This window comes from Anabas testudineus, chromosome 19 (assembly GCF_900324465.2).
Source record: "Anabas testudineus chromosome 19, fAnaTes1.2, whole genome shotgun sequence".
In the NCBI taxonomy this organism is placed as follows: Eukaryota; Metazoa; Chordata; class Actinopteri; order Anabantiformes; family Anabantidae; genus Anabas; species Anabas testudineus.
In genome coordinates this window covers 11,193,071-11,216,185 of record NC_046628.1, presented here as the reverse complement: position 1 = coordinate 11,216,185, position 23,115 = coordinate 11,193,071, and the positions used below count along the sequence as shown (strand labels likewise).

At 40.5% G+C, this 23,115-nt stretch overlaps 7 protein-coding genes across 9 annotated transcripts; 5 read left to right on the top strand and 2 right to left on the bottom strand.

The window, feature by feature from the left end:
- Positions 1 to 237: 237 nt before the first annotated feature.
- LOC113156392 (voltage-dependent anion-selective channel protein 2-like) lies at positions 238 to 3,774 on the bottom strand. 2 transcript variants are annotated; one of them, XM_026351512.1, is made up of 10 exons: positions 3,643 to 3,771; positions 3,196 to 3,264; positions 2,849 to 2,920; positions 2,684 to 2,733; positions 2,228 to 2,380; positions 2,094 to 2,146; positions 1,785 to 2,012; positions 1,474 to 1,624; positions 1,132 to 1,189; positions 238 to 1,041 (listed from the first exon to the last, which is right to left on the bottom strand). In XM_026351512.1, exons 3-10 carry the CDS (start codon positions 2,913 to 2,915, stop codon positions 950 to 952), a joined length of 852 nt encoding a protein of 283 aa, XP_026207297.1. In that variant the 5' UTR covers positions 2,916 to 2,920; positions 3,196 to 3,264; positions 3,643 to 3,771; the 3' UTR covers positions 238 to 949. The 2 variants fall into 2 exon arrangements, with proteins under 2 accessions (XP_026207297.1, XP_026207296.1); XM_026351511.1 differs by lacking the exon at positions 3,196 to 3,264 and having other exon boundaries at positions 3,643 to 3,774.
- A 411-nt stretch (positions 3,775 to 4,185) lies between these two features.
- On the bottom strand, positions 4,186 to 9,108 carry samd8 (sterile alpha motif domain containing 8). Its single transcript, XM_026352218.1, has 6 exons — positions 8,902 to 9,108; positions 7,445 to 8,015; positions 6,592 to 6,687; positions 6,356 to 6,473; positions 6,106 to 6,256; positions 4,186 to 5,670 (listed from the first exon to the last, which is right to left on the bottom strand). The coding sequence occupies exons 2-6, from the start codon at positions 7,999 to 8,001 to the stop codon at positions 5,366 to 5,368; spliced, it is 1,227 nt and encodes a 408-aa protein (XP_026208003.1). The 5' UTR covers positions 8,002 to 8,015; positions 8,902 to 9,108; the 3' UTR covers positions 4,186 to 5,365.
- Positions 9,109 to 9,471: 363 nt separating this feature from the next.
- Positions 9,472 to 10,314, top strand: LOC113155966 (dual specificity protein phosphatase 13). Its single transcript, XM_026350731.1, has 3 exons — positions 9,472 to 9,614; positions 9,721 to 9,938; positions 10,069 to 10,314. The coding sequence occupies exons 1-3, from the start codon at positions 9,472 to 9,474 to the stop codon at positions 10,260 to 10,262; spliced, it is 555 nt and encodes a 184-aa protein (XP_026206516.1). The 3' UTR covers positions 10,263 to 10,314.
- Positions 10,315 to 11,412: 1,098 nt separating this feature from the next.
- Positions 11,413 to 13,562, top strand: LOC113155965 (dual specificity protein phosphatase 13-like). Its single transcript, XM_026350730.1, has 3 exons — positions 11,413 to 11,674; positions 11,870 to 12,087; positions 12,621 to 13,562. The coding sequence occupies exons 1-3, from the start codon at positions 11,547 to 11,549 to the stop codon at positions 12,830 to 12,832; spliced, it is 558 nt and encodes a 185-aa protein (XP_026206515.1). The 5' UTR covers positions 11,413 to 11,546; the 3' UTR covers positions 12,833 to 13,562.
- A 1,982-nt stretch (positions 13,563 to 15,544) lies between these two features.
- On the top strand, positions 15,545 to 17,087 carry LOC113155964 (dual specificity phosphatase DUPD1-like). Its single transcript, XM_026350729.1, has 3 exons — positions 15,545 to 15,699; positions 15,857 to 16,071; positions 16,844 to 17,087. Exons 1-3 carry the CDS (start codon positions 15,545 to 15,547, stop codon positions 17,068 to 17,070), a joined length of 597 nt encoding a protein of 198 aa, XP_026206514.1. The 3' UTR covers positions 17,071 to 17,087.
- A 1,686-nt stretch (positions 17,088 to 18,773) lies between these two features.
- Positions 18,774 to 20,689, top strand: LOC113155892 (dual specificity phosphatase DUPD1-like). 2 transcript variants are annotated; one of them, XM_026350620.1, is made up of 4 exons: positions 18,774 to 18,902; positions 19,088 to 19,217; positions 19,423 to 19,640; positions 19,945 to 20,689. In XM_026350620.1, exons 2-4 carry the CDS (start codon positions 19,090 to 19,092, stop codon positions 20,166 to 20,168), a joined length of 570 nt encoding a protein of 189 aa, XP_026206405.1. In that variant the 5' UTR covers positions 18,774 to 18,902; positions 19,088 to 19,089; the 3' UTR covers positions 20,169 to 20,689. The 2 variants fall into 2 exon arrangements, with proteins under 2 accessions (XP_026206405.1, XP_026206403.1); XM_026350618.1 differs by lacking the exon at positions 18,774 to 18,902 and having other exon boundaries at positions 19,008 to 19,217.
- A 685-nt stretch (positions 20,690 to 21,374) lies between these two features.
- On the top strand, positions 21,375 to 22,896 carry LOC113155891 (dual specificity phosphatase DUPD1-like). The gene is made up of 4 exons (XM_026350617.1): positions 21,375 to 21,512; positions 21,634 to 21,844; positions 21,924 to 22,147; positions 22,376 to 22,896. Exons 2-4 carry the CDS (start codon positions 21,672 to 21,674, stop codon positions 22,585 to 22,587), a joined length of 609 nt encoding a protein of 202 aa, XP_026206402.1. The 5' UTR covers positions 21,375 to 21,512; positions 21,634 to 21,671; the 3' UTR covers positions 22,588 to 22,896.
- Positions 22,897 to 23,115: the final 219 nt, after the last annotated feature.

Sequence of the window (23,115 nt, the reverse complement as noted above, 5' to 3'; positions counted from 1 at the left end):
CGTGTAATGTGCCTAATGTGTCTCTAGCCAAATACTCACAACCAAATACTTTTATTTTTGTGTGATTCAAAATAGCTGTTGTGTATTCAACCAAATACACAAATAAAGCTGAGAGTCTACACCGTTAGCACATCTTTCATGTCAAATCCAATGCGGTGGTAAACGGAGCAAAAATAATGACACCTGCTAATAGTCGATGTCCAAATATATACAGACATGAAATTACAGGACAAGATACAGGTTCATTTCAGGTCTTTATTGCAAAGGTAGACACATGCCAACACACAATCAGCTTTCCGAATAGTGTCACTGTCCTCAAAAATGGGAAGAAATGTTTCACTTTTTCTCAACTTACACTGAGGAAAATAAAAATCAATTTAGCATTTTCTTGCAACTTAAAAGCTATCTAAGGTAGTGGAGGTTTAAAACGCACCACGCCACACAATGAAACTACTCTGAGTAGATTTGTTTAGACCAGCCAGTAGACTGGTATCAGTCTTGAGAAGCACATTTTGTAGGTGTAACCCTTCTAATGGGTAAATCATCACTAAAAAATATAAATAAGATGCAAATAAAACAAAGGAAAAAGACCTTAAATAGAGGTAAAGTATATTCTACTGTGCAAAATAGCAGCTCAGATTTACATTCTATATGATCACCAGTCAGAAAAATAAGGTTTGCTTTTCTTGGAACCACTCCTGGATTGTCAAACTAAAGAAGCATCTTTCAATACCCAGAGGCTGTTTTTTCATTAAAGTGGATAAATTGGCAGAAGGTTAATAAGCACGTGACTGAAACAAGACTTGTTACTGTAACCGCAATGAATAGAGGTTAGTGGGAAGGTTTCCATCTTAACAGTGCTTGATCTTTCCTGCCAACCATATAGGAAGGCTCAGGGACAGATTCAGGTGATATTCTTCTTCTTATTATTAAAAGACAGAGCAGATCCTCATGCCTCCAACTCTAGGCCCAGACCTAGTTTGTGACCGCCAGCATTAATATTCTTCCCATCCACCAGTGCAGAAAGGGTAAGCTTCATACCTGAATTAAACATTTTACATGCATTTTTAAAACTGAAAACAAGGTTATTTTTTGGTGCAGTTTTCAAATGTGTTTTATGTTGGTTCTTACCAGGCCGCAGAGTCTGGGTGTATCCAATTCCTACCAAGCTGGTATTATTCACCTTAGCCTAGAGAAAAAAAGTAGTTAGATTAAAAGTCCTCAGAGAACACATACGGAAACAAATCTACATTAAAATATAAAGTAATAGATAATCATAGAGCATATTCATCAGATTGTTTTAAAAACCAACAGTATGTAATGTAAATAAATGTGTTTGTAAAATTACTTATTCCTTAGCCCATGGCCTACTTTTCCACAACATTTCACTGCTTCCACAGTTTTGAGATAGGCTGTTAACAAGCAGGATGGAAAAGTTAACTTCAATGGGAGAGGTAAAACTGAAACACTTGCCGATATGGAGGCACTGGAGTCTAATTGATATTTGGCAGCAATCCCAAAGCGAGTGCCATTGCTGCCTGCTGTCCAAGCAAGATTCACAGCAGTCTCCAGATTGTCATTGACCTTCTGATAAATAGATCCTCCAAACTCTGAACCATCATTTCTGAAAAAAAAAAAGGAAATAAAATGTGCATCAGTATTCTTCAGATTAAGCTGATGTAAATACATCATGATCAATAAATCAGAGAGTTACTAGTAGTATTTGTGTTACTTACATTTATTCTGTCTACTTGGTTCAAATATTTATTGATCATAAAACATACACATTTGTGTGAAGCTGGAAGTCCCCAGTCTTATAGCCAACTGCAAAGTTGCTCTTGGTCATCTTGGATTTGGCTGTGTCAAAGGTCATCTGGTAGCCAGCCAGCCAACCCTCATAGCCAGCCACCGCCGCTCCATGAATAGTAGGGCCAGCAAAATCTAAATCTACATCACCACCGACATTAAGGTATTCTCTTTTATAAGCCGTCTTCACCTTGCCGCTCTTCTTGCTGTAAAAAGTCAATGAGTTAGGGTTTTAAGAGGTTAAGAGGCTTCCAAGGTTTTCTGTATACTCTCAACCTGGAGCTTACCCAGTATTTGGTGAAAACGTAGTCTCAAAAGTAAGTTTCAGTCCTTTGGTAATCTAAAGAACAAAATCACTCCATCAGTCACAATTAATTTACAGCTGTGTGATTATAAGCATGATAATAAGATTTTGGTTTACCTGATCCTCAACGCAAATTTCTGTTCCAAGTGTGTTTTCTGTGGTCCACTTTTCTGTGAATGTCAGCCCATACTCAGCCAACTTGTACTTTGTTTCCAGGGTTCCAGTGACCTTGCTGGTGTCAACGTTGGATGAGCCAGATGTTTTAAATTCCTGATGTAAATACAAAATAAAATTATTCCTTCCTGAAATACAATAAAGGTCGGAGAAGTTCATCCATTACTTACAAGTAAGATACATTATAGGCTGCCTTATAGCAGATTTGAGGTCAACACAGGTGACAGCATATTAGTCTGATTTAATTCTTCTTAACATGAACACAACATAAACTATTTTTTGGTATTTTGGCACAGAAATGTGCTTATAACTCAACATATGTGCTTATACAGTTATAGTGTGACATATCAGATGATAATATCTGCAATGCATTACTGTAACTGTATTATATTAACTTACCACTCCACTTGAAGACTTTGTCTTCACATCAAGTTTAACAAGTCCAAAACCTGCAAGGAGAATGAGGGTGAGTATCTACTTCCTGCATTTCTAATAGCCAGCATGTCTTCCAAGTGTCAATAAATAAAAAATTAGAATATTGTTTTTTATCTAGAATCTAGTTACCATATCCCTTATTGAAGATGTCATTTGCTGATTTCCCAAGGTCTGCATATGCTGGAGGAACTGCCATTATGCCTGTCACAAATATGACATTAAGTGTAAATGGTGGCAAAGGACCATATGTATCCTTTAGAACAATATGACAGAGACGTAAATGTCACATTTAGGCCAGTCAAGGCTGTAGCCTCTATTACAGGTCAATGAAGTCATGTTCTTATGTGAGATAATTTTAGGAAAATTCTTACAAAAGCATTTTCATCAAGAGGCAGCAGGGACATTTGAAAATATTTCTACAGCCTAAACTTGTTGTATTGAACTGTTATTAAACCTGCAGTATCTCCATTACTCACACTTCACGCTGTCACGTCTGCTAATCGTCAAGGTTAGACTGCAGGCTTCTCCAACACTGTTTGCACTGTCTGATAAAACACTGACTTGCATAAAAAAGAGTCTGTTTCTGCATGAACAAACTAATCAAAGCAGTCATAGAAAAGGAATAATCCACTTTTGCTTAAGTCTATATGGGAGACAATGCTTAAAATAGCATACGCATTTGAGGATTGCACGTTGGTCATTTTAATATTAATATACACTCAAATTAGAGCCAAAATTGCCAGAGATAGAAATATTACACAGTCACTATTGCCTGTTGCTGGATCTTGAAGGAGTTTCAACACACGAGTGTGGTAGGGGGCGTTTTCTACATAGCTAGCTTGGGACGTTTGACAGCCATCTTGCTGACATTCCATAAATACACAACATGAGCAAGCTGAGTAATAATAAAATATACAGCTTACCGAGTGTTACTGCTGCTGCTGATGTAACTGTCAACTTGTAAAATAGGGGGAGAAGCCAGAAAAAGCGGTCAACACCGGTGTAGGACAACTGAGGAGACGCCGCAACAAACACCCTCCTCCTGACCTCGATGAGTCAGGACCCGAAAACATAGCTGTTCATTTAGTGCCCGTTTAAAATAGGAGCAAGATGATATGTTTTGTTATTCAAAGTTTATGAATATAGCATTTGTTCTATAGATTCAGAGTCATAAATTTAATTATTGCTATTAGAAAATGTAGAATATGTTACACCTAATTCATGCCAGAAGTACACCGGCATGTTAAAGACCCCTAAATCACCATGACAACCAATTCGCCAATGCATGGCTATGCTAATTATTATTTTTTAATATTTTACTTTATCATAAAAACACATAACATTAACACATTTTGATGCGTTAAATAATTCTGTATCAATCAAACTATTATATTTATGTTTCCATCATGTGACAGACAATACACACGTGTAGGTAAGAAACAAGTCTTTCATTTCATTTAGCTCTTTAAAGTCTTTAATGATGGAAATGAACATTACAATTAAATAGCACACTGTGTTTCAGATAAACAGTTAAGAGCAACTGTAAACAAATTTATCCATCTGCACGTTGCTGTAACTTTGTATGTGAAATATAAAAATACCTATCAACATTTACAAAATGAAATAAATTAATATAAACAAATGTATACAAATTGAAGTGTCATTTTAAAGCATTGTTACTACAGATTACTATCAGAGAAAGGTCAAATTGTATTTTAGCCTGCTCATTTACACTCTATGATAAAATTAATTTATTAAAAGCACTGTACAACTAAACCGTAAACATGATTTGGGACGTTTCTATACAGAGGAACTTTAACACTCATGGTAATTGGCAAACTGATTTATATTTAAGACAGCTGGAAAAAAAGAAACAAATACTTTAGTTCCAAACTTTTGGCTGATTTTAGGTTAGGTAGGCAGGTTATGTGAACAATATAACAAAAGGAGGAGATGTAGTCGTAGTTTATCTTACAATAAGCTGTGGGTTTTTCAGTCAGCACCTAATAACGTAGTGCAAACAGGAATGTAAAATACGTTCATAACAAACTTCTTGACATGATAAAAAAAATGTATATACAGAAAAAGCATTAGTGTAAGGTAGATCTTCACATATTGCTTTAACAGTGGTCTATGAGACAAAATAACAACTAGGTATTTTTACTGCACAGGAAATGGTAAACTACTAAGATAAGTACTGCTGCCTGAGACTTTTCTTAATGTGGCTTCCTTTAATCACGCGGGGTTCATTTTGTTAATTTGTAGGGTACTGAAAAACTCTGCTTATATGTTTTTATGCTAGATAAAATGATATTGCTTTAGAGGCAAACTGAGAAACCAATCAATGAGACATAACTTCCCTGTGTGTAGTTTTCAAATGAAGCAAAGCATATTAATAGGGGTTTTAGAAACTCTGCAGGGTTTGCTGGATTTTGTCTAATCCAGATAAAAAATAGTGACAGGGGAAGCAGGTTGGAATCTAAGTCCCAGAATATAAGAAGGTATGGCTCTGTGACAGGATCACATTGGTCGTCTTTGTTGATGAGGATATCACCTACACAGTCTTAGTTGGCAACTTCACAAAGCAGATGAAACAGCACAGGCTAAGGAGTATCTGACAGTACTGCTGATGCACCCTGCTGTTCATTACCTAATCAGCCTTCTCATCACAGCAGGTCTAGAGAAGGGCCAGCAGTACTCGTTGGGGACCGGCCCGTTGACATTGCACTCGAAGAAAGAGAACATGGGGAACCAGATGCGGGCTCTTCGACTCTGCTGATAGGCCCGGGTGTTGGCTAGAGTGTGGTAGTACAGGAAGAGCCTGGTGGTGATGTAGAAGGCTATAAAAACATCGATGGAGTAGTGTTCGTGTGCCGCCAGGATGAAGAAGATGCCAAAGAGATTGAGGACCCAGGACAACGTGTGAATAAAGTTCCAGCTTCGGGGAGTGTCTGTGGAGAAGAATCAGCTTTAATTTAAATCTGAATTTACAAGTACACTACACCACCCAGAAATATAGTATATTTTTTGTGTGGCAGAATATTTATCTCCAGCTAAGTTTCAATTTTTTTTTTTATTTTATTTTCAGTTGCTTTACCAATAAAAGACACTGGGGGGCAACAAAGGGACAGTGTTCCCAATTTATGGCATCTTCCTCTAGCTCTCTTCCCATTAACTTAGTATTTTAACCCTCTGACATCATAGTTTTTACTAAGAGCTCATAATTCCTCTTGATATTCAGAAATGAATAAATTCTGGCATTTACATTGTAAAGGCCAGTCTTTAAGTCTTTATATAAAGTAAAAACATTTCAGTGTGTTTGGTGGTGTAAAATCTTGTGTCACAAAATGTACTGTAAGTATACACTTAATGTGAAAACTACTCACACTCTGTGACAAAGAAGTTGAGCATGGTGAGGACTACCGTGTGGCCACTGAACATGTAGTCACCACATGTATGCACGCCGGTCAGGGTCATCCCGAAGCCACTCCAGATGGCCACAGCCCGCTGCAGTTTGGCCCACATGTCACCATACATCTAGCAAGAGGAACGTGAAACTGTTCATTTTGCTCTTTGAAACCAGGCAGAGCTGTAGTGTTTGCATTATGATAAATGCAAAACCCATGAGTGTGTTACCTTTCCTGAGCACTGCAGGTGCTGTCCTGGCACAGAGAGGGAGGTGACAAACATGGTGATACAGCGCAGCATGAATACCGTCCCCATGAGGCTGCACATGCGCCGCAAGAGGATGGACCTGCAAGTCATGAGAAATAGTTATCCTGGGTCATTTATTTAACGGACATGCTGCAGGTAATGTAGAAAAATCACTTCAGTGACAACTGTAATGAGGGGAAAGTCTGTCCATATGTTACCTGTGTTTATGGAGCAGCAGAACAAGCAGCCAGATGTTGCAGAGGATCACTCCGCACGCTTCAGCCATGGCAAAGGCCCACGGTATTCTAGGCACACTGTTAAAAAGGGAAAAATACACCAGTGCTAAAACAGCAAATCAATTAATTCAACAGAAAATAAATCTGTAGCTATGAACTGCTTTAATCACAGCATGTGGACTTATTTAATAAATTAATATGGGAATGTTTTTACTGTTGTAGACTCAGCATTTGTCATTCGGTTGATGAGATTCAATAAACGTGAAATGATTTTACCATTTTATAGGTTAACTGACAAACGCCACAGTTAATCCGTGCTGACATATTTGGGTGTCCTAGTGGCTCAGTGTTTACAGGGCCAACCACGCATATCCCTCTCCTCACTTCTTGCCATCTCTCTAAAATATTATTACTAAACTAGTAAGATAAAAGTGAGATTTGTAACAAGCCTGAATAACTTGCCTAAGCATGTTTCATGACACTGGAATTCCCTGAAACCAGCTCTCCCAGTATGCTAAAACTTTCCATAAAAAGCTCAAATGTGGTCATAAACAATATGTAAGACTACAAAGTAGGTCACTTTAAAAAAATTCTCAAAGACCTCTTTGAATCAAAGCTAGCCCATCAGGAATATGCAAGGACAATTATAGAAACATGCTCCAAGGAAGTAGAGCAGATATATTGTCCACCATCTGGTGTGAGATTCTGACAGCTGATAAAAATATATTTCTTTGGCACTTAACAGCTGACTAATGTTTTAGATGTTTTTAAGGCACAGGTCAGAAAACAAGATTAAGCAGTGTCTTAAACTAAATATGAGCTGTCACACACCCACCTGTCTAGGAAAATATCTGGCAGTGGAGGGTATGTGCGCATGTCAGGCACCCTCTCATGCACTATGACCATGACAAAGGAAGTGAACCCAAACACAAACACCACATAGACAGAGCTTAGCACTGTCTTCCAGTACTCTGGGTCCAAACGTCTTGTCTGCTGCTTGTACTTTCCATTAGTATACTGGTGGTACTCCTCTCCCACCGGTGCTGTGTCAGTGCTGTCACAGTCTCTGCCTGGGTCTCCATTACACAGCCAGTCCAAACTGCCTCCAGAGCCCGTAGGAGAGTGACCATCAAAGGGAAGACCTAACTCCTCCATCACATCAATGTTCTGTTTCTGCAGTTTGCGAATTGACACCATCAGCCGCTTGATGTCTCCCAGCACCTTGAGCTCCAGGGGTGGTGAACGGAGGTCATACTCGCTGAGGGCGAGCAGACTGGTGCCGTCCAGTCTGTGCTTGTAACACAACAGGTCCACATAGTCACAGAAGCCCTCTTCCTTCAGCCACCTGGCCACATGTTTGGGCGTCCAGCGACGGACACTCAGTTGGGTCATTTCCTATTTGAAGCCTGGAGAAAAGAACATAAAACTTTCTAAGCGCAGCTCCGACAAGTATCCTCTACCCTACAGTGAATATCTTACTGACTTCCTAACAACAAACAAAGGCATTTTAAGGAGAAGTAGGCACTTTCACTGACACTTTATTTCCACTGAATCAGCAATACTAAATCCAGACAAACAGCAGAAGACTGCAGCATAGAGAACATTTCACTTTGCAACAAAATGATGAGCGATAAACAAGTTTCAGACTGTTGTAGAGCCTAACAGGTTGGCTGAGCACTCATAGCCTGAATAAACATGAGATATGCACGGATAAGAACTGACAAGAAGTCTGCACAGTAGAAACCCCACCTTAAACTAGGTGAGGGAGCAGCCATACTCATCAGGCTGAAGAGTGACTTTAAACCTTTAGGCTAGCCCTGGATAATGTCATTTAATCATCAAAATCATATTATTACCAAACACCATCCTACACACTAAATTAAATAAACCCCATGTAAGTGTCAGTGAAATCAAACCTTGTCTGTAAAGTGAGTGATTGCCAAGAAAATCCAGAACATTAAACAATGTTATCATCTGTAGCTGCTATGGAATTAAATAATATGATAATATGATGGACAAAGCCTGTCTCCTTATAGATGGTCAGTAAAACCACTGACTCTAAATGAGGTGGGCCCATGAGGTAAGTGTTTTACTTTAGCATCGTGTAATGTAGCAAGTCAACCTGGTAACTGGAGTTGTCTGTAAGAACAACTATAGCTGTGCTCAACACAAACCAAACCTATATTATCTATATTATTCATACTATCTATAACAAAAACCCTCTGCAGGAGGCTAATTCAGTTCAAGCTAACGATAGCTAGCAAGCTAAGTGCCAGCCTTACTGTCACTCACCTGGACTGAGCTGTAACAGAAGACAACACGGGAACGTAATTATTCAGCTACCTCACTAAATGGCATCTCAAAAGAACCGGAGGAATTCGTATTAGCGTCTCCTGCGACAACACGGGTTTGCTGAAAACCATTTCTCCCTTTCTTCAGTGGCTGGACGCTGGTTAGCATTGTGGCATTGTTGACAGCGCAACGCCGTCATGTCCAGAATAGCTGCGCAAGGGAATTTGGAGCTAGGTGGTTTTGTGGTTGTAGCTGCTCACATCCACCTACTGGTGAAAAGGATGTACTCAATCCAGCAGCACTGGGGGCTGTTATGACTAAATCTTCTTAAATCTTGCAGTTACAGACCACATAATGAGCATATAAACATTAAATGCATGCTCATGAGGATTTACAGTGTGAGGTTGACCAACATGTAGAATATAGGTCACTGTTTTAATTTTAGACTGAGCACACCTGTCCTTGTCAATACCAACATGGTTGTAGTAAAGCCTCAACACAGTTTGAAAATAAATGTGAGCAGGAAATCACACTAGTTGCATTTAGTTATGTAGACAACTATACATGTGCATGCGGTCGACTATGAATAATATTCAAGAGTATAAAACAGTTTCTACTCCATCTGTAAAAGACATAGTGAAAGTTTTGTATGGAGGAAAAAGATTTGGCAATCATGTGGATGAAGTTTGGCCTAACCTCTTTATTGGCGACATGTAAGTATATGGCATACTCTTGACAGCTTACACAGCAGTAAGAATCTATTCTTTGCTTGCTCATTATATGATTTGTTATTATAATTCATGATTCCTTTGTACACAGGTCAGTAGCCAATGATCGCTACTGTCTGTGGAAGCTGGGTATCACTCATGTTCTGAATGCAGCTCATGGGAGGATGCACTGTCAGGGGAGTCATGACTTCTATGGATCCACTGTGGATTATTATGGAGTGCCTGCAGATGACTCACCATCCTTTGACCTCTCTTGCTATTTCTTTCCCTCTGCTGAGTTTATTCAGAATGCACTTGACACGGCTGGTGGTAAATACCCATCGTGTTGCTTTAACGTCACTCAACTTTATGTCAAACTGTGCAGTTCTCTCTGCACGTAACTCACACATTCAGCTCATGCTTAATGTTCATTGTAATGCTCTCTTTCACTCTTCACCAGCTCGGGTTTTTGTGCACTGTGCAGTCGGAGTGAGCAGGTCTGCCTCCCTCGTCCTGGCCTACCTTATGATCCACCACCATTACACCCTGCTGGATGCCATCAGTAAGGTCAAAGAGCGCAGATGGATTTTCCCAAACACAGGATTCCTCAAACAGCTTCGTGCTTTGGATATAAAACTACACAAGACACCCTGAGTACACTTCACAAATGAAGTATTCAGTATCTGCCAGTGGAGGGAGATTCTGTCTTTTGCCTTTAGTCCATTAGTTTGACTCTGCTGCAGTGTTTGATGGTTTTTATGCTGCTTTTTTACAAGATATTGATGTATGTATTAATACAGTACATCAGAGTAATCAACTCTGTCTTATCAAGAATACATTTTAAGACTTGTAGTAGAAAAAATACATCTGAAGCCTTAGCCACACTGACACAGAGTGCATTCCCAGCAGCTTCTAGTTTTTCTGATGATATGCATTTGTAAAATTAAATAGTAAATTTCCAATTTCCAATTTCCAATTTCGAGAAAACCCATAATATTAACAGTTGATAAACATCATTCTCAATATTTGTGATGGACTCCAAACTAATAGATAATGCTTATTGCCTGATCAATCTGCTTGAGCTCATTGTTAGCATCTCTTTTATAAAAAAAAGAGCTTACAACATTTACCATGCCTCCTCACACACAGAATCAACACAACTACACATGTTCACCAGCAGTTATGAATCGTCCTAGTGTTATCCACACACACTAGTGTAGTAATAAACAGAAGCAGAAATTAAAATATCAATCAATAACTGTCTTTAGGTCAGAAATGACCCAGAGACTTTTAATAAATTATTTTGTATAGAATATCAGCACTGGCATTCTGTAATACATCATGATGCCACATTTTAAATACTTATTTGTGACTCTAAATGAAAAAAGTCACATTTTAAGAGGTTAATTATGTTTTTCTTTCATTTAAAAGCGTAGATGGGTAAAACTGACCTGCATCATAATAGCAGGGTTAAAAGCAACACTTGATGTCATGTGCAGCCCACGGCCAAGCTTAATTTTTCCCTTTTCATCCAATTTGCTTTCACGAGATGTCGATGTCAGAGCAGTAAAGTAGCTTCATGATACTGTTATAGTATTTCTGTTCCATCAATGCTGCATTACACAGCATTCAACATTTTGTCCATGGTTCCATCCGATTATCACCGTTTTATGGAATGATTAATCTCTGTTTGAGGCCTATTAAGTTACAGTCCCACAGTGGTGTGAAAAGCAGAGCATTGGCTGCACTGTTGTTGGTCTGCCCTGTGCACAAGTACGACTACACGCTAGGTTAAGCACTAAATTGGGTAAGTGTCCAGTGACAGCAGATAAACACCTGCTTGTACAGATCACCCTGAGCCGGAGTACATGGGAATTGCTTTAATACAGCAAACCTTTGGACCAGTAATCGATCCAAGACGGGGGATTTCAACCTAAAATGTCAGCCTGGAAAAGCAAGAGAAAAGAATATCTCACTGTGAAGGATCTGCAAAAGGTTTTGGACTCATGCAGACTGCATCTCAGTCAGATTGACGAGGTCTGGCCAAACATATATATAGGCAACGTGTAAGTATACACTTTATTTTAAATTAATGGGTGTGCCTTGCAAGGAAAAACAAAGTCTGCTAATTTTAATGTTAAACTGTTTCATTTAATTTATCTTTTATGTAGCTCCTAACAAATATATCACCTTAAAACACTGTGTTGTGATGCTTAGCGCTCACAAGTCTTGAACCTCTTTCTGTTTCTTTGTTTTGTTAGGGCAGTAGCCCAAAACAAGGCTGCCTTGCTGAAATTAGGTATAACTCATGTATTAAATGCTGCTCACTCCAAGCGAGGCAGCATAGGGAACCAAAGCTTTTATGGCAGCGACTTTGTGTATTGTGGCATTCCAGCAGATGACTCGACACACTTTGATCTGGATGTTTATTTCCACCCGGCAGCTGAGTTCATTCATAAAGCGCTGAAGTCACCGGATGGTAAGACTCCTCATGGCTTCCTTTTCACATACATTTTCTGCACAGTGACTTTTGTTAATATAACTCAGTAGCTATAAAGATGGAGTAATTTTATTCCAAAATACGACCATTTTTTACAATTTCACTCCATAAATCCTTAATAAACTTATCCACTCAACTTCTCCCATCATGCTGTCCTTTCAATGTCACCTATCGCCACAATGGAACACAATTTGTAATAAGAGTATTTTCAGCCAGGAGGAATAATAAGGGTCTTACCTTGCAGAATTTAAGTCTATAATGTGGCCATGGTCCCTTTCAAAGAAGCTATCAAGTAGAGGACGAATTGGGATTAAAGAGACAGTTGGGCCCAGTCTGCAAAGGGACCTTAAATGAACAAAGGCAGTGAATTGTGGGAACTATTTTTAGCTCCCAGCAGGATAAAAAGAAAGGCCACAGCATGAGACAGTCAGTCATGTATGATATTAATAAAACGGAGGCCTCTCACTAATCCTCCCTTTTCTTTTTCTCCCCTCATCTTATCTTTACTTCAGGGAAAGTTCTGGTGCACTGCATCATGGGAATGAGCCGGTCATCGACCTTGGTCTTAGCGTACCTCATGATCTACCATCAGCTCCCGCTCAAACAGGCTTTACAGAAATTGATCCAGAAGAGAGCCATCTACCCCAACAGGAATTTCCTGGCTTTGCTGTTGGATCTGGATCTTCAGCTGACAAGGAAAAAGAAAACGTGTCAGATTCTGTAATAAGGAGAAGAGTAGGGTATGCTTAAACATTTTAGCATTCATGCTCCATGATGTTCCAATTTAATTGTTTCATCTCATTTCTAATGAGCTGCCAATACCTCCTCATGGACCCGCTAACACGGCCGTGGATGTTTTTCAAGGCAGTGAAGCTAAAAACAAATAATGTCTTAATAAAAACACAGTTTGGTTGTAGTTTAGGTGCAAACGTAATGTGAAGTGACAACAGAGACAAGAATGCTGGTTGAGATTTCTATGACTCTTCGTGTCTTCAATTATGTCTCCAGCTCTCATTCTTTTTCATCAGCGCCTCAGTTTGTTTCACACTAGATTGGACCAAAATGTCTTGTGGAAAATGTTTTACAAAAAAAAAAGAAAAAAAAAAAGATATAAACTGTTTCTGCAAGTCAGCATTCAAACTCAACATGGGAATCAATCTACAGCATGTGTCTCTGTTAACCAGACCAACCCATCAGTTTTTCACAGTGTCCTTTGGTGCATTCATCAAGCTGCTTGAGCCGTTCACCATTGTACAACGAGACGATGTTCTTGTTAACATTGAAACAGAAAAGTTAATCACAAATATCACCTCCACATAGCACGATAAACAGCAATGTCTGACAAACTACATTGAATTACTGTATATGACATGATTTGTATTTCTAGAGTCATAATAAATAGTGGTTTCATCTGTGGATATCGCATTCGGGTACAAAAAATACTGAACTACATGATAAAAATAAAGCTTTGTACATATGTTTACCTTTCTACATGTGTATAATGCTTCTTTAAATACTGTTTTACTCACACTAAGTGATCTTCATGTTATAAAGTAAAGAAACTCCTGACCTGATCAAAATACATTTGCTTTGATTTAAACACATTTTGCGGTGGAGAAGAATCTCAGTAAATATTGTTTGATTTAAGCTCACGTACAGCAGCAGTGATCTAATTCTCTTGCTATTGAAAAAGCTGCGTCCCTATCCTCCCTCCTGTGCTGGCAGCTCGGATAACCTTTAAGGAATGCAGAAGATGATGCCAGGATTATTTTGGGCTGAGATTCAGATGTTAAAATAGAAAAAAAGGTTGCAGGGTAGATTACCAAAGAGAACGCAGACAGTTGTGTTGTCGACCTACATGTACCTCTTGTACAGAGAGACCTTGAAAAGCAACGTTTACAACCAAGGCAAGTGACTAACAGTGTGTTCTTACAAATGTCCGTGTTGTAGTTCTAGTATGTACGGTACAAAAAGGGTATAATTAGAATATTAAACTTCAGTGCATGTGTTTTTTGTACTGTGCATCTTTGATTTCAAGGTAAACATATTTGTCAAGTGACTACATGCTGTAATGATTCCCCAATGAATAATAATAGTTTCTTCTTTTATTAATTTGCTCACAAATGCAGAAGAACCACATCTGAACAACTAAAGGGGGACGTTTAATTCATAAAAACCACTAAGAAGAAGCCCGAAGGAGGTAAAAAGCCATTTTTATTTGCCCTCCATGTTAACTGTGGGCACTTTCCCATACATAGTATCTTTAATTACACAGAAGTAGAGCAGGAAGGACAGGTTAGCCTAAGGGGGAGGCTATGAAAGCAGCACTGCAGCTCAACATGTGCACCAGGGAAATCAGTTCTCTGCCCTGACTGTGGGAGGGAGGGAAGGGTTGTACTTATAGATCAATGAGGAGAAAGAAGAGCCTCCAGGTACTCTGGGCCCATGTTGTACTTGTGCAAAGACGCACTTTACTCTGCTTCCAAGACTCACACACTCATATGCATGCACCAAAAGCGGGGTCACATGAAGCTTTTCTTGCATACACATGCTCTTAGCGAGACACATGCACATGCAGAGAAGGATAAAGCCATCATGATGTTTAAGTGCACCTCCATATGCCACAGCAGCTTAACAAAAGGTCACTGAAACAGATTTGGTCTCAATGACTCATCCCCGTGGACACGACAATAAGTCTCCAAACGCTGAGCGCCACATTATGTGTCCACACACCAACAGAATGCAAATAAGAGGCTGAGCTTCCATCAGTTTCTTTACCATCACAATACATATACGTTGGTGTGCCTTCGCAGCCTGGAGCACAAGCACACAGATGCCTAAATGGATGGTAATGTATACAGTATGCATAGTGTAAGTCTCTCTAAAGCGCAGTGTGTAAATTGTAAAGTCCCAGGTATTTGCCTACAGGAAATGAAAAGCAAATGTTTATAAGCCTTGAATACCAATTTTCTGTATCTTTGGAGATAAATAAATCTACAGTGCTACTGAATTGTTAACTGCAGATAAGATAATAAGAGCATGACAAGGTCACTTTATAGTATATGTCCTCTGAGTGTATTTATTAGTAAGATTGCCGTCTATATTTAAATGTATGTATAACTGAAGTGCTAATTAACAATCCTCAAGCTAATCTCTCATTGTATTGCTATGTGTTACTCAAGATGATACCTTTACTTCAATTAAGTCTGCTTGAAGTTACCAGTGGAGTTATTCAACATTCAAAAAAGTGCTTGAAACCATTTTTTTTCTTAAACTGTAAATTAGCAAAGTGAAGTAGCGTTTTAACTTATCGACTCGGTGTGTTTCAAAATGTCACGGGATCACTGCTGTGACATTTCGAAGCTCAGCTCAACTAAGCTGTGCGTGTCGTACTTCTCTGTGACAGCTTACAAAGGAAGACGTGGAGCATCCAAACATGCCCAGAGGGTTCAGCTGCTTGGCAAGCCCCGAGGGGGCAAGCTGCAGGTATGAGACCCCCTTGGCTTCAGAGCTGCATCGGCTGATGTGGACGAAGAAAGGGACCAGCAACCATCTGGATGAGGTTTATCCCAGGATCTACATAGGAGACATGTGAGACTGGAGCAGTAGAAATTCTACTGACACTGACGAGAAGAAGTTTAGAATCACACACACACACTTACGTTTTCTTGATATCTGTGGTTTAACTTATTGACAAATCTTTCTTTTACTTATCTGCCATGACAGATAATTCTGCTTTTCTATTTAGGTACGCAGCCAAAGACAAGAGCACACTCCAGGCTCACCACATCACCCACGTGCTTAACGCTGCTCATGGGAAGTTCAGCGTGAACACAGGGCCCAGCTTCTACAGAGACACCCAAATCACTTATCATGGAGTGGAAGCTTTTGACATGCCATCATTTAACTTAAGTCCCTTCTTTTACCCAGCGGCCAACTTTATCAAGAACGCTTTGCCCACAGGTGAGGAGCTCTCAGTGTGCTCAAGGTGTTTCTTGTCATTTTTACACATTAACTTGGGAAAGACGTTTTCTTCTTCGGGGCAAGATACGAAAACATTTGTCAGTCAATTCCCATTACAGCAGTCCCCAGTTGTATTAGTCATTAAAATGCAAATCAAACACTAAACATAATATCAAACTAATATCTTTCCCCCACGGTAATCTTCTCATAAGCTCAGACCTTGGCCAGGAAAATTGGTTTTAAATGGATTGCTCCGGTAATTTGTAAGCAACACTTTTATTGGACATGGAAATTACACAATTATGTTTGTGGCCTGTGTCTGCTTGGCCTGTTATGCAAAGTGAAGTCAGTATCTGACATGACAGTAATAAGCTGAGGCCTCCTCCTTCACATGCTGGCTGATCAGGGGCTCCAGTGTGTGGCGGGGCCTACAGTAATCCCCGGCAGAAATACACAGACGCCAAGACAGTTCAATTACGCGCTCCTCTGCGCCCTAATCCTCAGGCCTGATAAGGAACCAGGGATTACCATGTGTAGAAACATTTGTTGCAACATTGTTGAAAACTTATAGTCAGGAGTTAGAAGTGCTACTCTGTGTGATGTGCATGGGTTTTAATCCACAGCGGAGTAACAAATTAGACTGAATAACATTCACCACAATAATCCAGTTGTTGCATGGTGTGAATGTGGACACGGAGCTGGTGAGGGATGGCTGAGCTTTGAAATGATCCTCATGACGTGACGCTGAGGTTTTGTTTCCACTGATTGACAGGTAAAGTGCTTGTCCACTGTGCGATGGGTCTCAGCCGCTCATCCTCCTTGGTCCTGGCCTACCTGATGATCCATGAGAACATGACGCTGGTGGATGCAATCAAAGCTGTCGGCACTAAAAGGAACATCTCCCCGAATGAGGGTTTCCTGGAGCAGCTCAGAGAGCTGGACAAAAAGCTGCACTGCCAGAGCTCGTTGAGCAGCTGGAGTGTCAGTGGGCGAACTTGACAAAAATTTGGATTACTGTGTTAATTTATATCTCTTTTCCTTGTAGGATAAATATTGTTTTGGGGGGGAAAGATGAAGTAGACACACTACTATATAACATTGTAATAACACTGCCCATCCAAAAAAAAAAAAAAAAAAAAAGCTACCACCTGAATTTAACTGAGCAAATACTGATGCAGTGAGTAGCTTCTCATTTCTTAAACAACCATGTCTGAAGACACTTCCTGTGGTCGTGGAAAATATGTTAATCTGTTTCAGAACGGTCAAATTATTGGTATGAATCAAACAAAGAAGATATCTAAGTAGATTAATGAAACTACTAAAACTGGGTTAAGAACTGTCAAAAGGTAGAAGGTCATGTGGTTTGATGAGTCCAGATTTACCCTGTTCCATCAGGGTAAGAAGAAAGGCAGAAGAAGTGATGCACCCATCACACCTAGTGCCTACTGTACAAGCCTGTGGGGGCAGTGCTATGATCTGGGGTTGCTGCAGTTGGTCAGGTCTAGGTTCAGCAACGTTATGTGTCTAAAGAATGAGGTCAGCTGACTACCTGAATATACTGAATGACCAGGTTATTCCATCAATGGAGTTTTTTCTTCCCCGATGTCAAGGGCATATTCTAAGATGACAATGTCAGGATTCATCCGGCTCAGATTCTGAAAGAGTGGATCAGGGAGCATGATGCATCATTTTCACACATGGATTGGCCACCACAGAGTCCAGACCTTAACCCCATTGAGAATCTTTGGGATGTGCTGATGAAGACATGCACAGTGGTCCGACTCTCCAATCATCAGTACGAGATCTTAGTGAAAAATTAATACAACTCTGGACGGGAATAAACGTTGTGACATTGCAGAAGCTTATTGAAACGATGACACGGTGAACATGTGCCGTAATTAAATCTAAAGGTGGTTCAACAAAATATTAGTCTGTGACTTTTTTTTGGACGGGCAGTGTATTTTACTTTACTCTATTATTATTTTAAACTAAGGAATAACTTTACAATAAATACAGCCATTGTAAATACAGAATGGATGCTAACTGACCCTCATGTCAGAGTGTTTGTCAGCTGTTATTTCCACAGTCAAGAATAAACTACACTTGAGCAGAAGTGCATAAAGTCACTCTGAGGAGTTTCTGACCAGCAGTAGTGATACAGCACAAGCAGCTGGAATAATACAGGTGATGAGGTATATATTTCTGCCACTGGTGTCGCACTAGTCACTGACTGAAGCTGACAGTAATGATCAAAGAAGTTCAGTAATGTACCGACTAATGCAGGAAGAACAAGACTTGACATGTGACACTTGAGACCTCAGACATTCTTGAAATACTTTAGACACGTGTGACTTAAAATACTGAACATTTGTTCACAAGAAAACTCCAGAGAGCTCCACTATTACTACTCTGTGGTTTGGTTATAATCCAGTAACATGCAAAATCCGTGTTGTATGTGTTTCTAATATTTTAGGGATGATAGTGTCGAGTAGTAGCTACACTACATTGATAGTGTTTTCGATTATTAGTTTAAAAATAAAATGACTAAAAAAAGATTCTCAATTAGAACGTTTGAGTCTCTAAATTTTGTCGAGATTAGCACGGTTTGAGCTGACTCACTGTTCACACTGTAAGCACTGCTGTGGTTTTGCAGTTAAAGTTGTCACAACACAAGCAGTCTGGCTTCTGTCACAGTGATCCGAGGAATAAATAGTCCACGCTGCTCCTGCCCAGATCTGGCATCTTCAGCTGTCTTGTGCCAGCAGGGCTCAGCCTCTGAACAGCCTCGATATCCAGCTCAGATGGAAAACAGTGCGAGCTGCACCATTAAGGTTAGAGTTTAGCTCTGTTTCTTTCCAAGCCCCTAAGGGAGGGAAAAGTAGCAGAGCAGCAGCATCAACTTCTCAAACGTTTCCCCCCAGGAACAGTTGGAAAGTTGACTCTGTCGATGAAGTTAGCTGCTGAATTTTCTTAGTGTTTAATACAATTTGTGTTAATTACATGGCAACACTCACAGATATGAGACCAGAGGAGGAGCCAGAGTATCAGACACCTCCCACCTGCGATCTGCTCGGCCTTCTGCTGAAGAACAGGCGCCCCGCTGGAGCTGTCAATGAGGTTTGGCCCAACCTCTACATCGGAAACGCGTAAGTGACATTCTCACTTCAGGGCCCCACTGCAATATGGTGATCTGATTGTGAAGTTGTTGCTGCAAACAAGTATGTATTTGGCGAGCTGATGGAACAAATAGAAAATGTGTATGTTTGAGTCACTGATGCAAACATAAGCTTACAGAGCTGTCCTCATATAAGAAGAAGCACTAAAAACGGTCGTGTTTTGTGTCGTTTACAGGGCTGCAGCTCAGGATAAAACCCTGTTAGTGAGTCTGGGAATAACACACATAGTGAACGCTGCACATGGCCCCCAGCACATTGACACTGGGCCATGTTTCTACAAAGACATTAACATAGTCTATCACGGAGTAGAGGCAGCAGACTGTAAAGATTTTGATTTAAGCCCATTCTTCACTGAGACAGCGGATTTCATTCACAGTGCCATGATTCAGAGAGGTACGAGTCCGTTTGAACAGAAGAAACACGTTAGAATCAGAGTGTAAAGCAATAAATGGGACAAAATGTGTCATCAAGCTGAAAACTTATGTAATTAAATAGGATTCAGACCCAAAAACATTGAAATTCCTGTTTTCTTCCTGCTTGTGTCACGTTTTATAATACAATCACCATGATGTGACTGTTACATCCGAGCCTTACATTTGGAAAAGCTCCATTAAAACAAAACAAACATGACACTATATGAGATATAGTGCCTCACAGATGAAGCTGACGTGAGTGAATTTATCTCTTGTCTGTGTAGGCAAGGTGCTCGTCCACTGTGCTCGAGGAATCAGCCGCTCCGCAGCTCTGGTACTGTCCTTCTTAATGATCCAAGAAGCACTCACCCTGGTGGAGGCAGTCGAAGCTGTTCGCAGGCACAGAAGCATCCTCCCAAATGTTGGATTTCTGAGGCAACTCCGTCAACTGGACTCATCCTTGGCCCTGAGGAGGAGGAAGAGACAGCATCAACATCTGAACATATGAATGAGCTCTGCTGACAAACAGATTTTATATTGTACAGAAATAGCTGCGGTAAATTCTGTGTCCCTCGCTTGTAAGTTGTTTTTTGATAACTAGGATTTGTAGTTAAGGAGCTGAAACATAAAAGAACACTGCTATGGTCTTTTCCGCCTATAGTACGTCTAATGCACAGCACATTTAACATCATAGAGGTCATTAAAACAAGTGGAGCCCAAAACCCCCGCTGCACTTGAACAACACATAGACCGTCTACGCCTATAAATAAACAATGCTCCACTTATTTATTTAGATTTCTCCAAATACTGTGTCTTAACTGCTGCAATCCTGCGTCATACAGTTAAAGCTGTGATGTCTAAAGATGCTTGATACAAGATGACAAAAATATGCCAGCATGGTTCTGAGCGTGTGTACAGATTCAGGTCAGACTTTGAAAAGAGATGAAACGATGAAGCCATCTTAATAAGAGATGCTCTCCAGAGCACACTGGGAGACAGAGAGAGAAAGATGCTGTCAAAATAAAAGGAATTGGATATCACAGGTTTAATGATTTCACTGTCAGAATGAATGATGGCAGAGTATGAAGATATGAGGGAAAAATAAAGGAGTCTGATGGTGTGAAAACTCTATCTGACATGTTAGCAGCTTCATCCAGCCACTCTGCAGTACAGTCATCATCACACTCCCACTTTGGGGCCTCGCATTTAGATCACTGAATGGACCATGCATATCATATAACGGGGAATCAAAGACATGTGCCATCGTGTGAAAAACCTCATCTGTCTAACAGTCTGACACATTTCAGTTCTCTTTTGGCCCCCGAGAGGCTCCAGAAGACGCAGAACAACCTTAACGGGTGTTGCGAGGCAGCGCTTACACGCTTTCTCCCGGCGACTGGAGATATGCAGAAAGGCTAAGAGTGACTGACACAATTTCAAGGAGTCGCTCATACGTTCATGGGGGGGGGGGAAAGCTCCGAGTGCCCTGCTCACTCCAGTGAATATGGGTATCCTTTGGCAAGTGCAAAGTTTGGATAAGCATGGCTTCCTGCCAGCAGCACAGATTAAAGTTGTGTGTTTAGAAGTGGATGGCAGGGACTGGTTGGGTGGAAGTTTTCCCCACAGGCAGAGAACGTGGCAGCTAAGGTCAGAGGCCTGCCACATCACAGCCCTAAAAATATCCCCTGCATTTGATGCCTGTCACAAAGCGGTTATACAATCTGTGCCCTGACTTGAGTCTGCCTGAATTAAACCTTACCATGTTCTGCCTTTAAGGACCGCTTCACAACAAGCTGCCAGGATGATGAAAACTAAAATTTCAAGTGGGAAAACAAAGGACTTCAATCTAGCGGTGAGTGGTTTTGGAGATGCATGTGAAAAATGGAAAAACCCAAACTGTACGCTTTCTTGATTGTCTGGAGAGAAAAGTGGAAGGAAAGAAAACAAGTGTGGTTTTTCTTTTTCCCCTTAAGCTAATAAATCATGTGTGAAAGGAAGCCACGGTGAGAAAATGGCTTCACACAAGTCAGAGACTGGCACCAAGATGAATGTTACAACGGAGGCAGAGAAAGTGGATGAATATGTCACACCTGGGGGCTATGAGCTGGAGAAAATACTCAACCGTGGGAGCGTGGCTTACACTCACGTCAACGAGGTCTGGCCTAATGTCTACATAGGAGACGAGTAAGTAAAAAAGTAAGAAATGATTAAAGAGAATAGAATGAATGTGGATTAGATGAAGAGTCGCATCATCTTCTTGCAGACAGACTGCAAAGGACAGGTATAAACTGAAGAGGCTGGGGATTACGCACGTCTTGAACGCAGCAGAGGGCACAGGGAACAACGTGGACACCGGAGCTGATTACTACAGTGACATGGACGTCGTCTACTATGGCGTGGTAGCAGAAGACATCCCAACCTTTGACCTCAGCCAGTATTTCTTCTCTGCTGCTGGGTTTATTAAGGAAACACTGAGCAATCCACAGAGTAAGTCGACACACGCTTAAAGGGATATTTCACCGTTTGCACGTAGAAATGAATGAGTATTTGGTCAAAGTCAGTTTTCTTAAGAGAAACACTAGAACCTATTGAACTTAATTGAGATGAATCTCACTCACACATCTCAAAACTTCACCAAATACCACAGCTATATGCTAACTAGAACTTCATGCATATGCAGATGTGGGATGTTATAATTGTGGGATTTGCTTGCAGATAAACTGCTGGTGCACTGTGTGATGGGAAGGAGTCGGTCGGCCACGCTGTTCCTCGCCTACCTAATGATCTGTGAGAGGATGACGGTGGTCGACGCCATTGAGCACGTGAAAAAACGCAGGCGGATCATCCCCAACTGGGGCTTCCTCAAACAGCTGAGAGAGCTGGACATGCACCTCCTGGAGAAAAGAGACTCCACAGAGCAGAGTTGATTGGTGGGTCAAGTCCCCACAGGCGAGTTCGAGTCAAGTTACAAGTAGTGTGAAAGACGTCCCGTCAAACCTTAAGTTAAGTGAAGCTGCACGAGACAAGTTTGAGTGTTGGGAAACGTGAGACAAATCCAAGTTAAGTCTCAAGTCGATCAGTGCAGATCTTAAGGTCTCAAGCCCTTGAAGTAGTTCAAGTCATGTCACAAGTTTACATAAGCAATTTGCAAGTGCTGAAGGTGGAACCACAACACAGCATATGAACATTTTCCCTTTGGAGCTGTTTTTTAATAACAGAGATGAAGTCCTTTTATTGCAGAGGTTTAATAATTAAATATTCACTATGTGTCAATGTGAGGTCTGTCTGCTGTTGTAGCTTCATGAAGTTTTTCACAGGGTGAAATCAAGTATCAGAACAGTTAAGTCAAAGTCGAATGTACTTTGTTTTTGCTCATTCTTTTTTTATTTTAAAATACTTTTCTGCAGAGAAAACAGCTGCCTGGATCCTAGGAACGACCTATTACTGCATTCTCA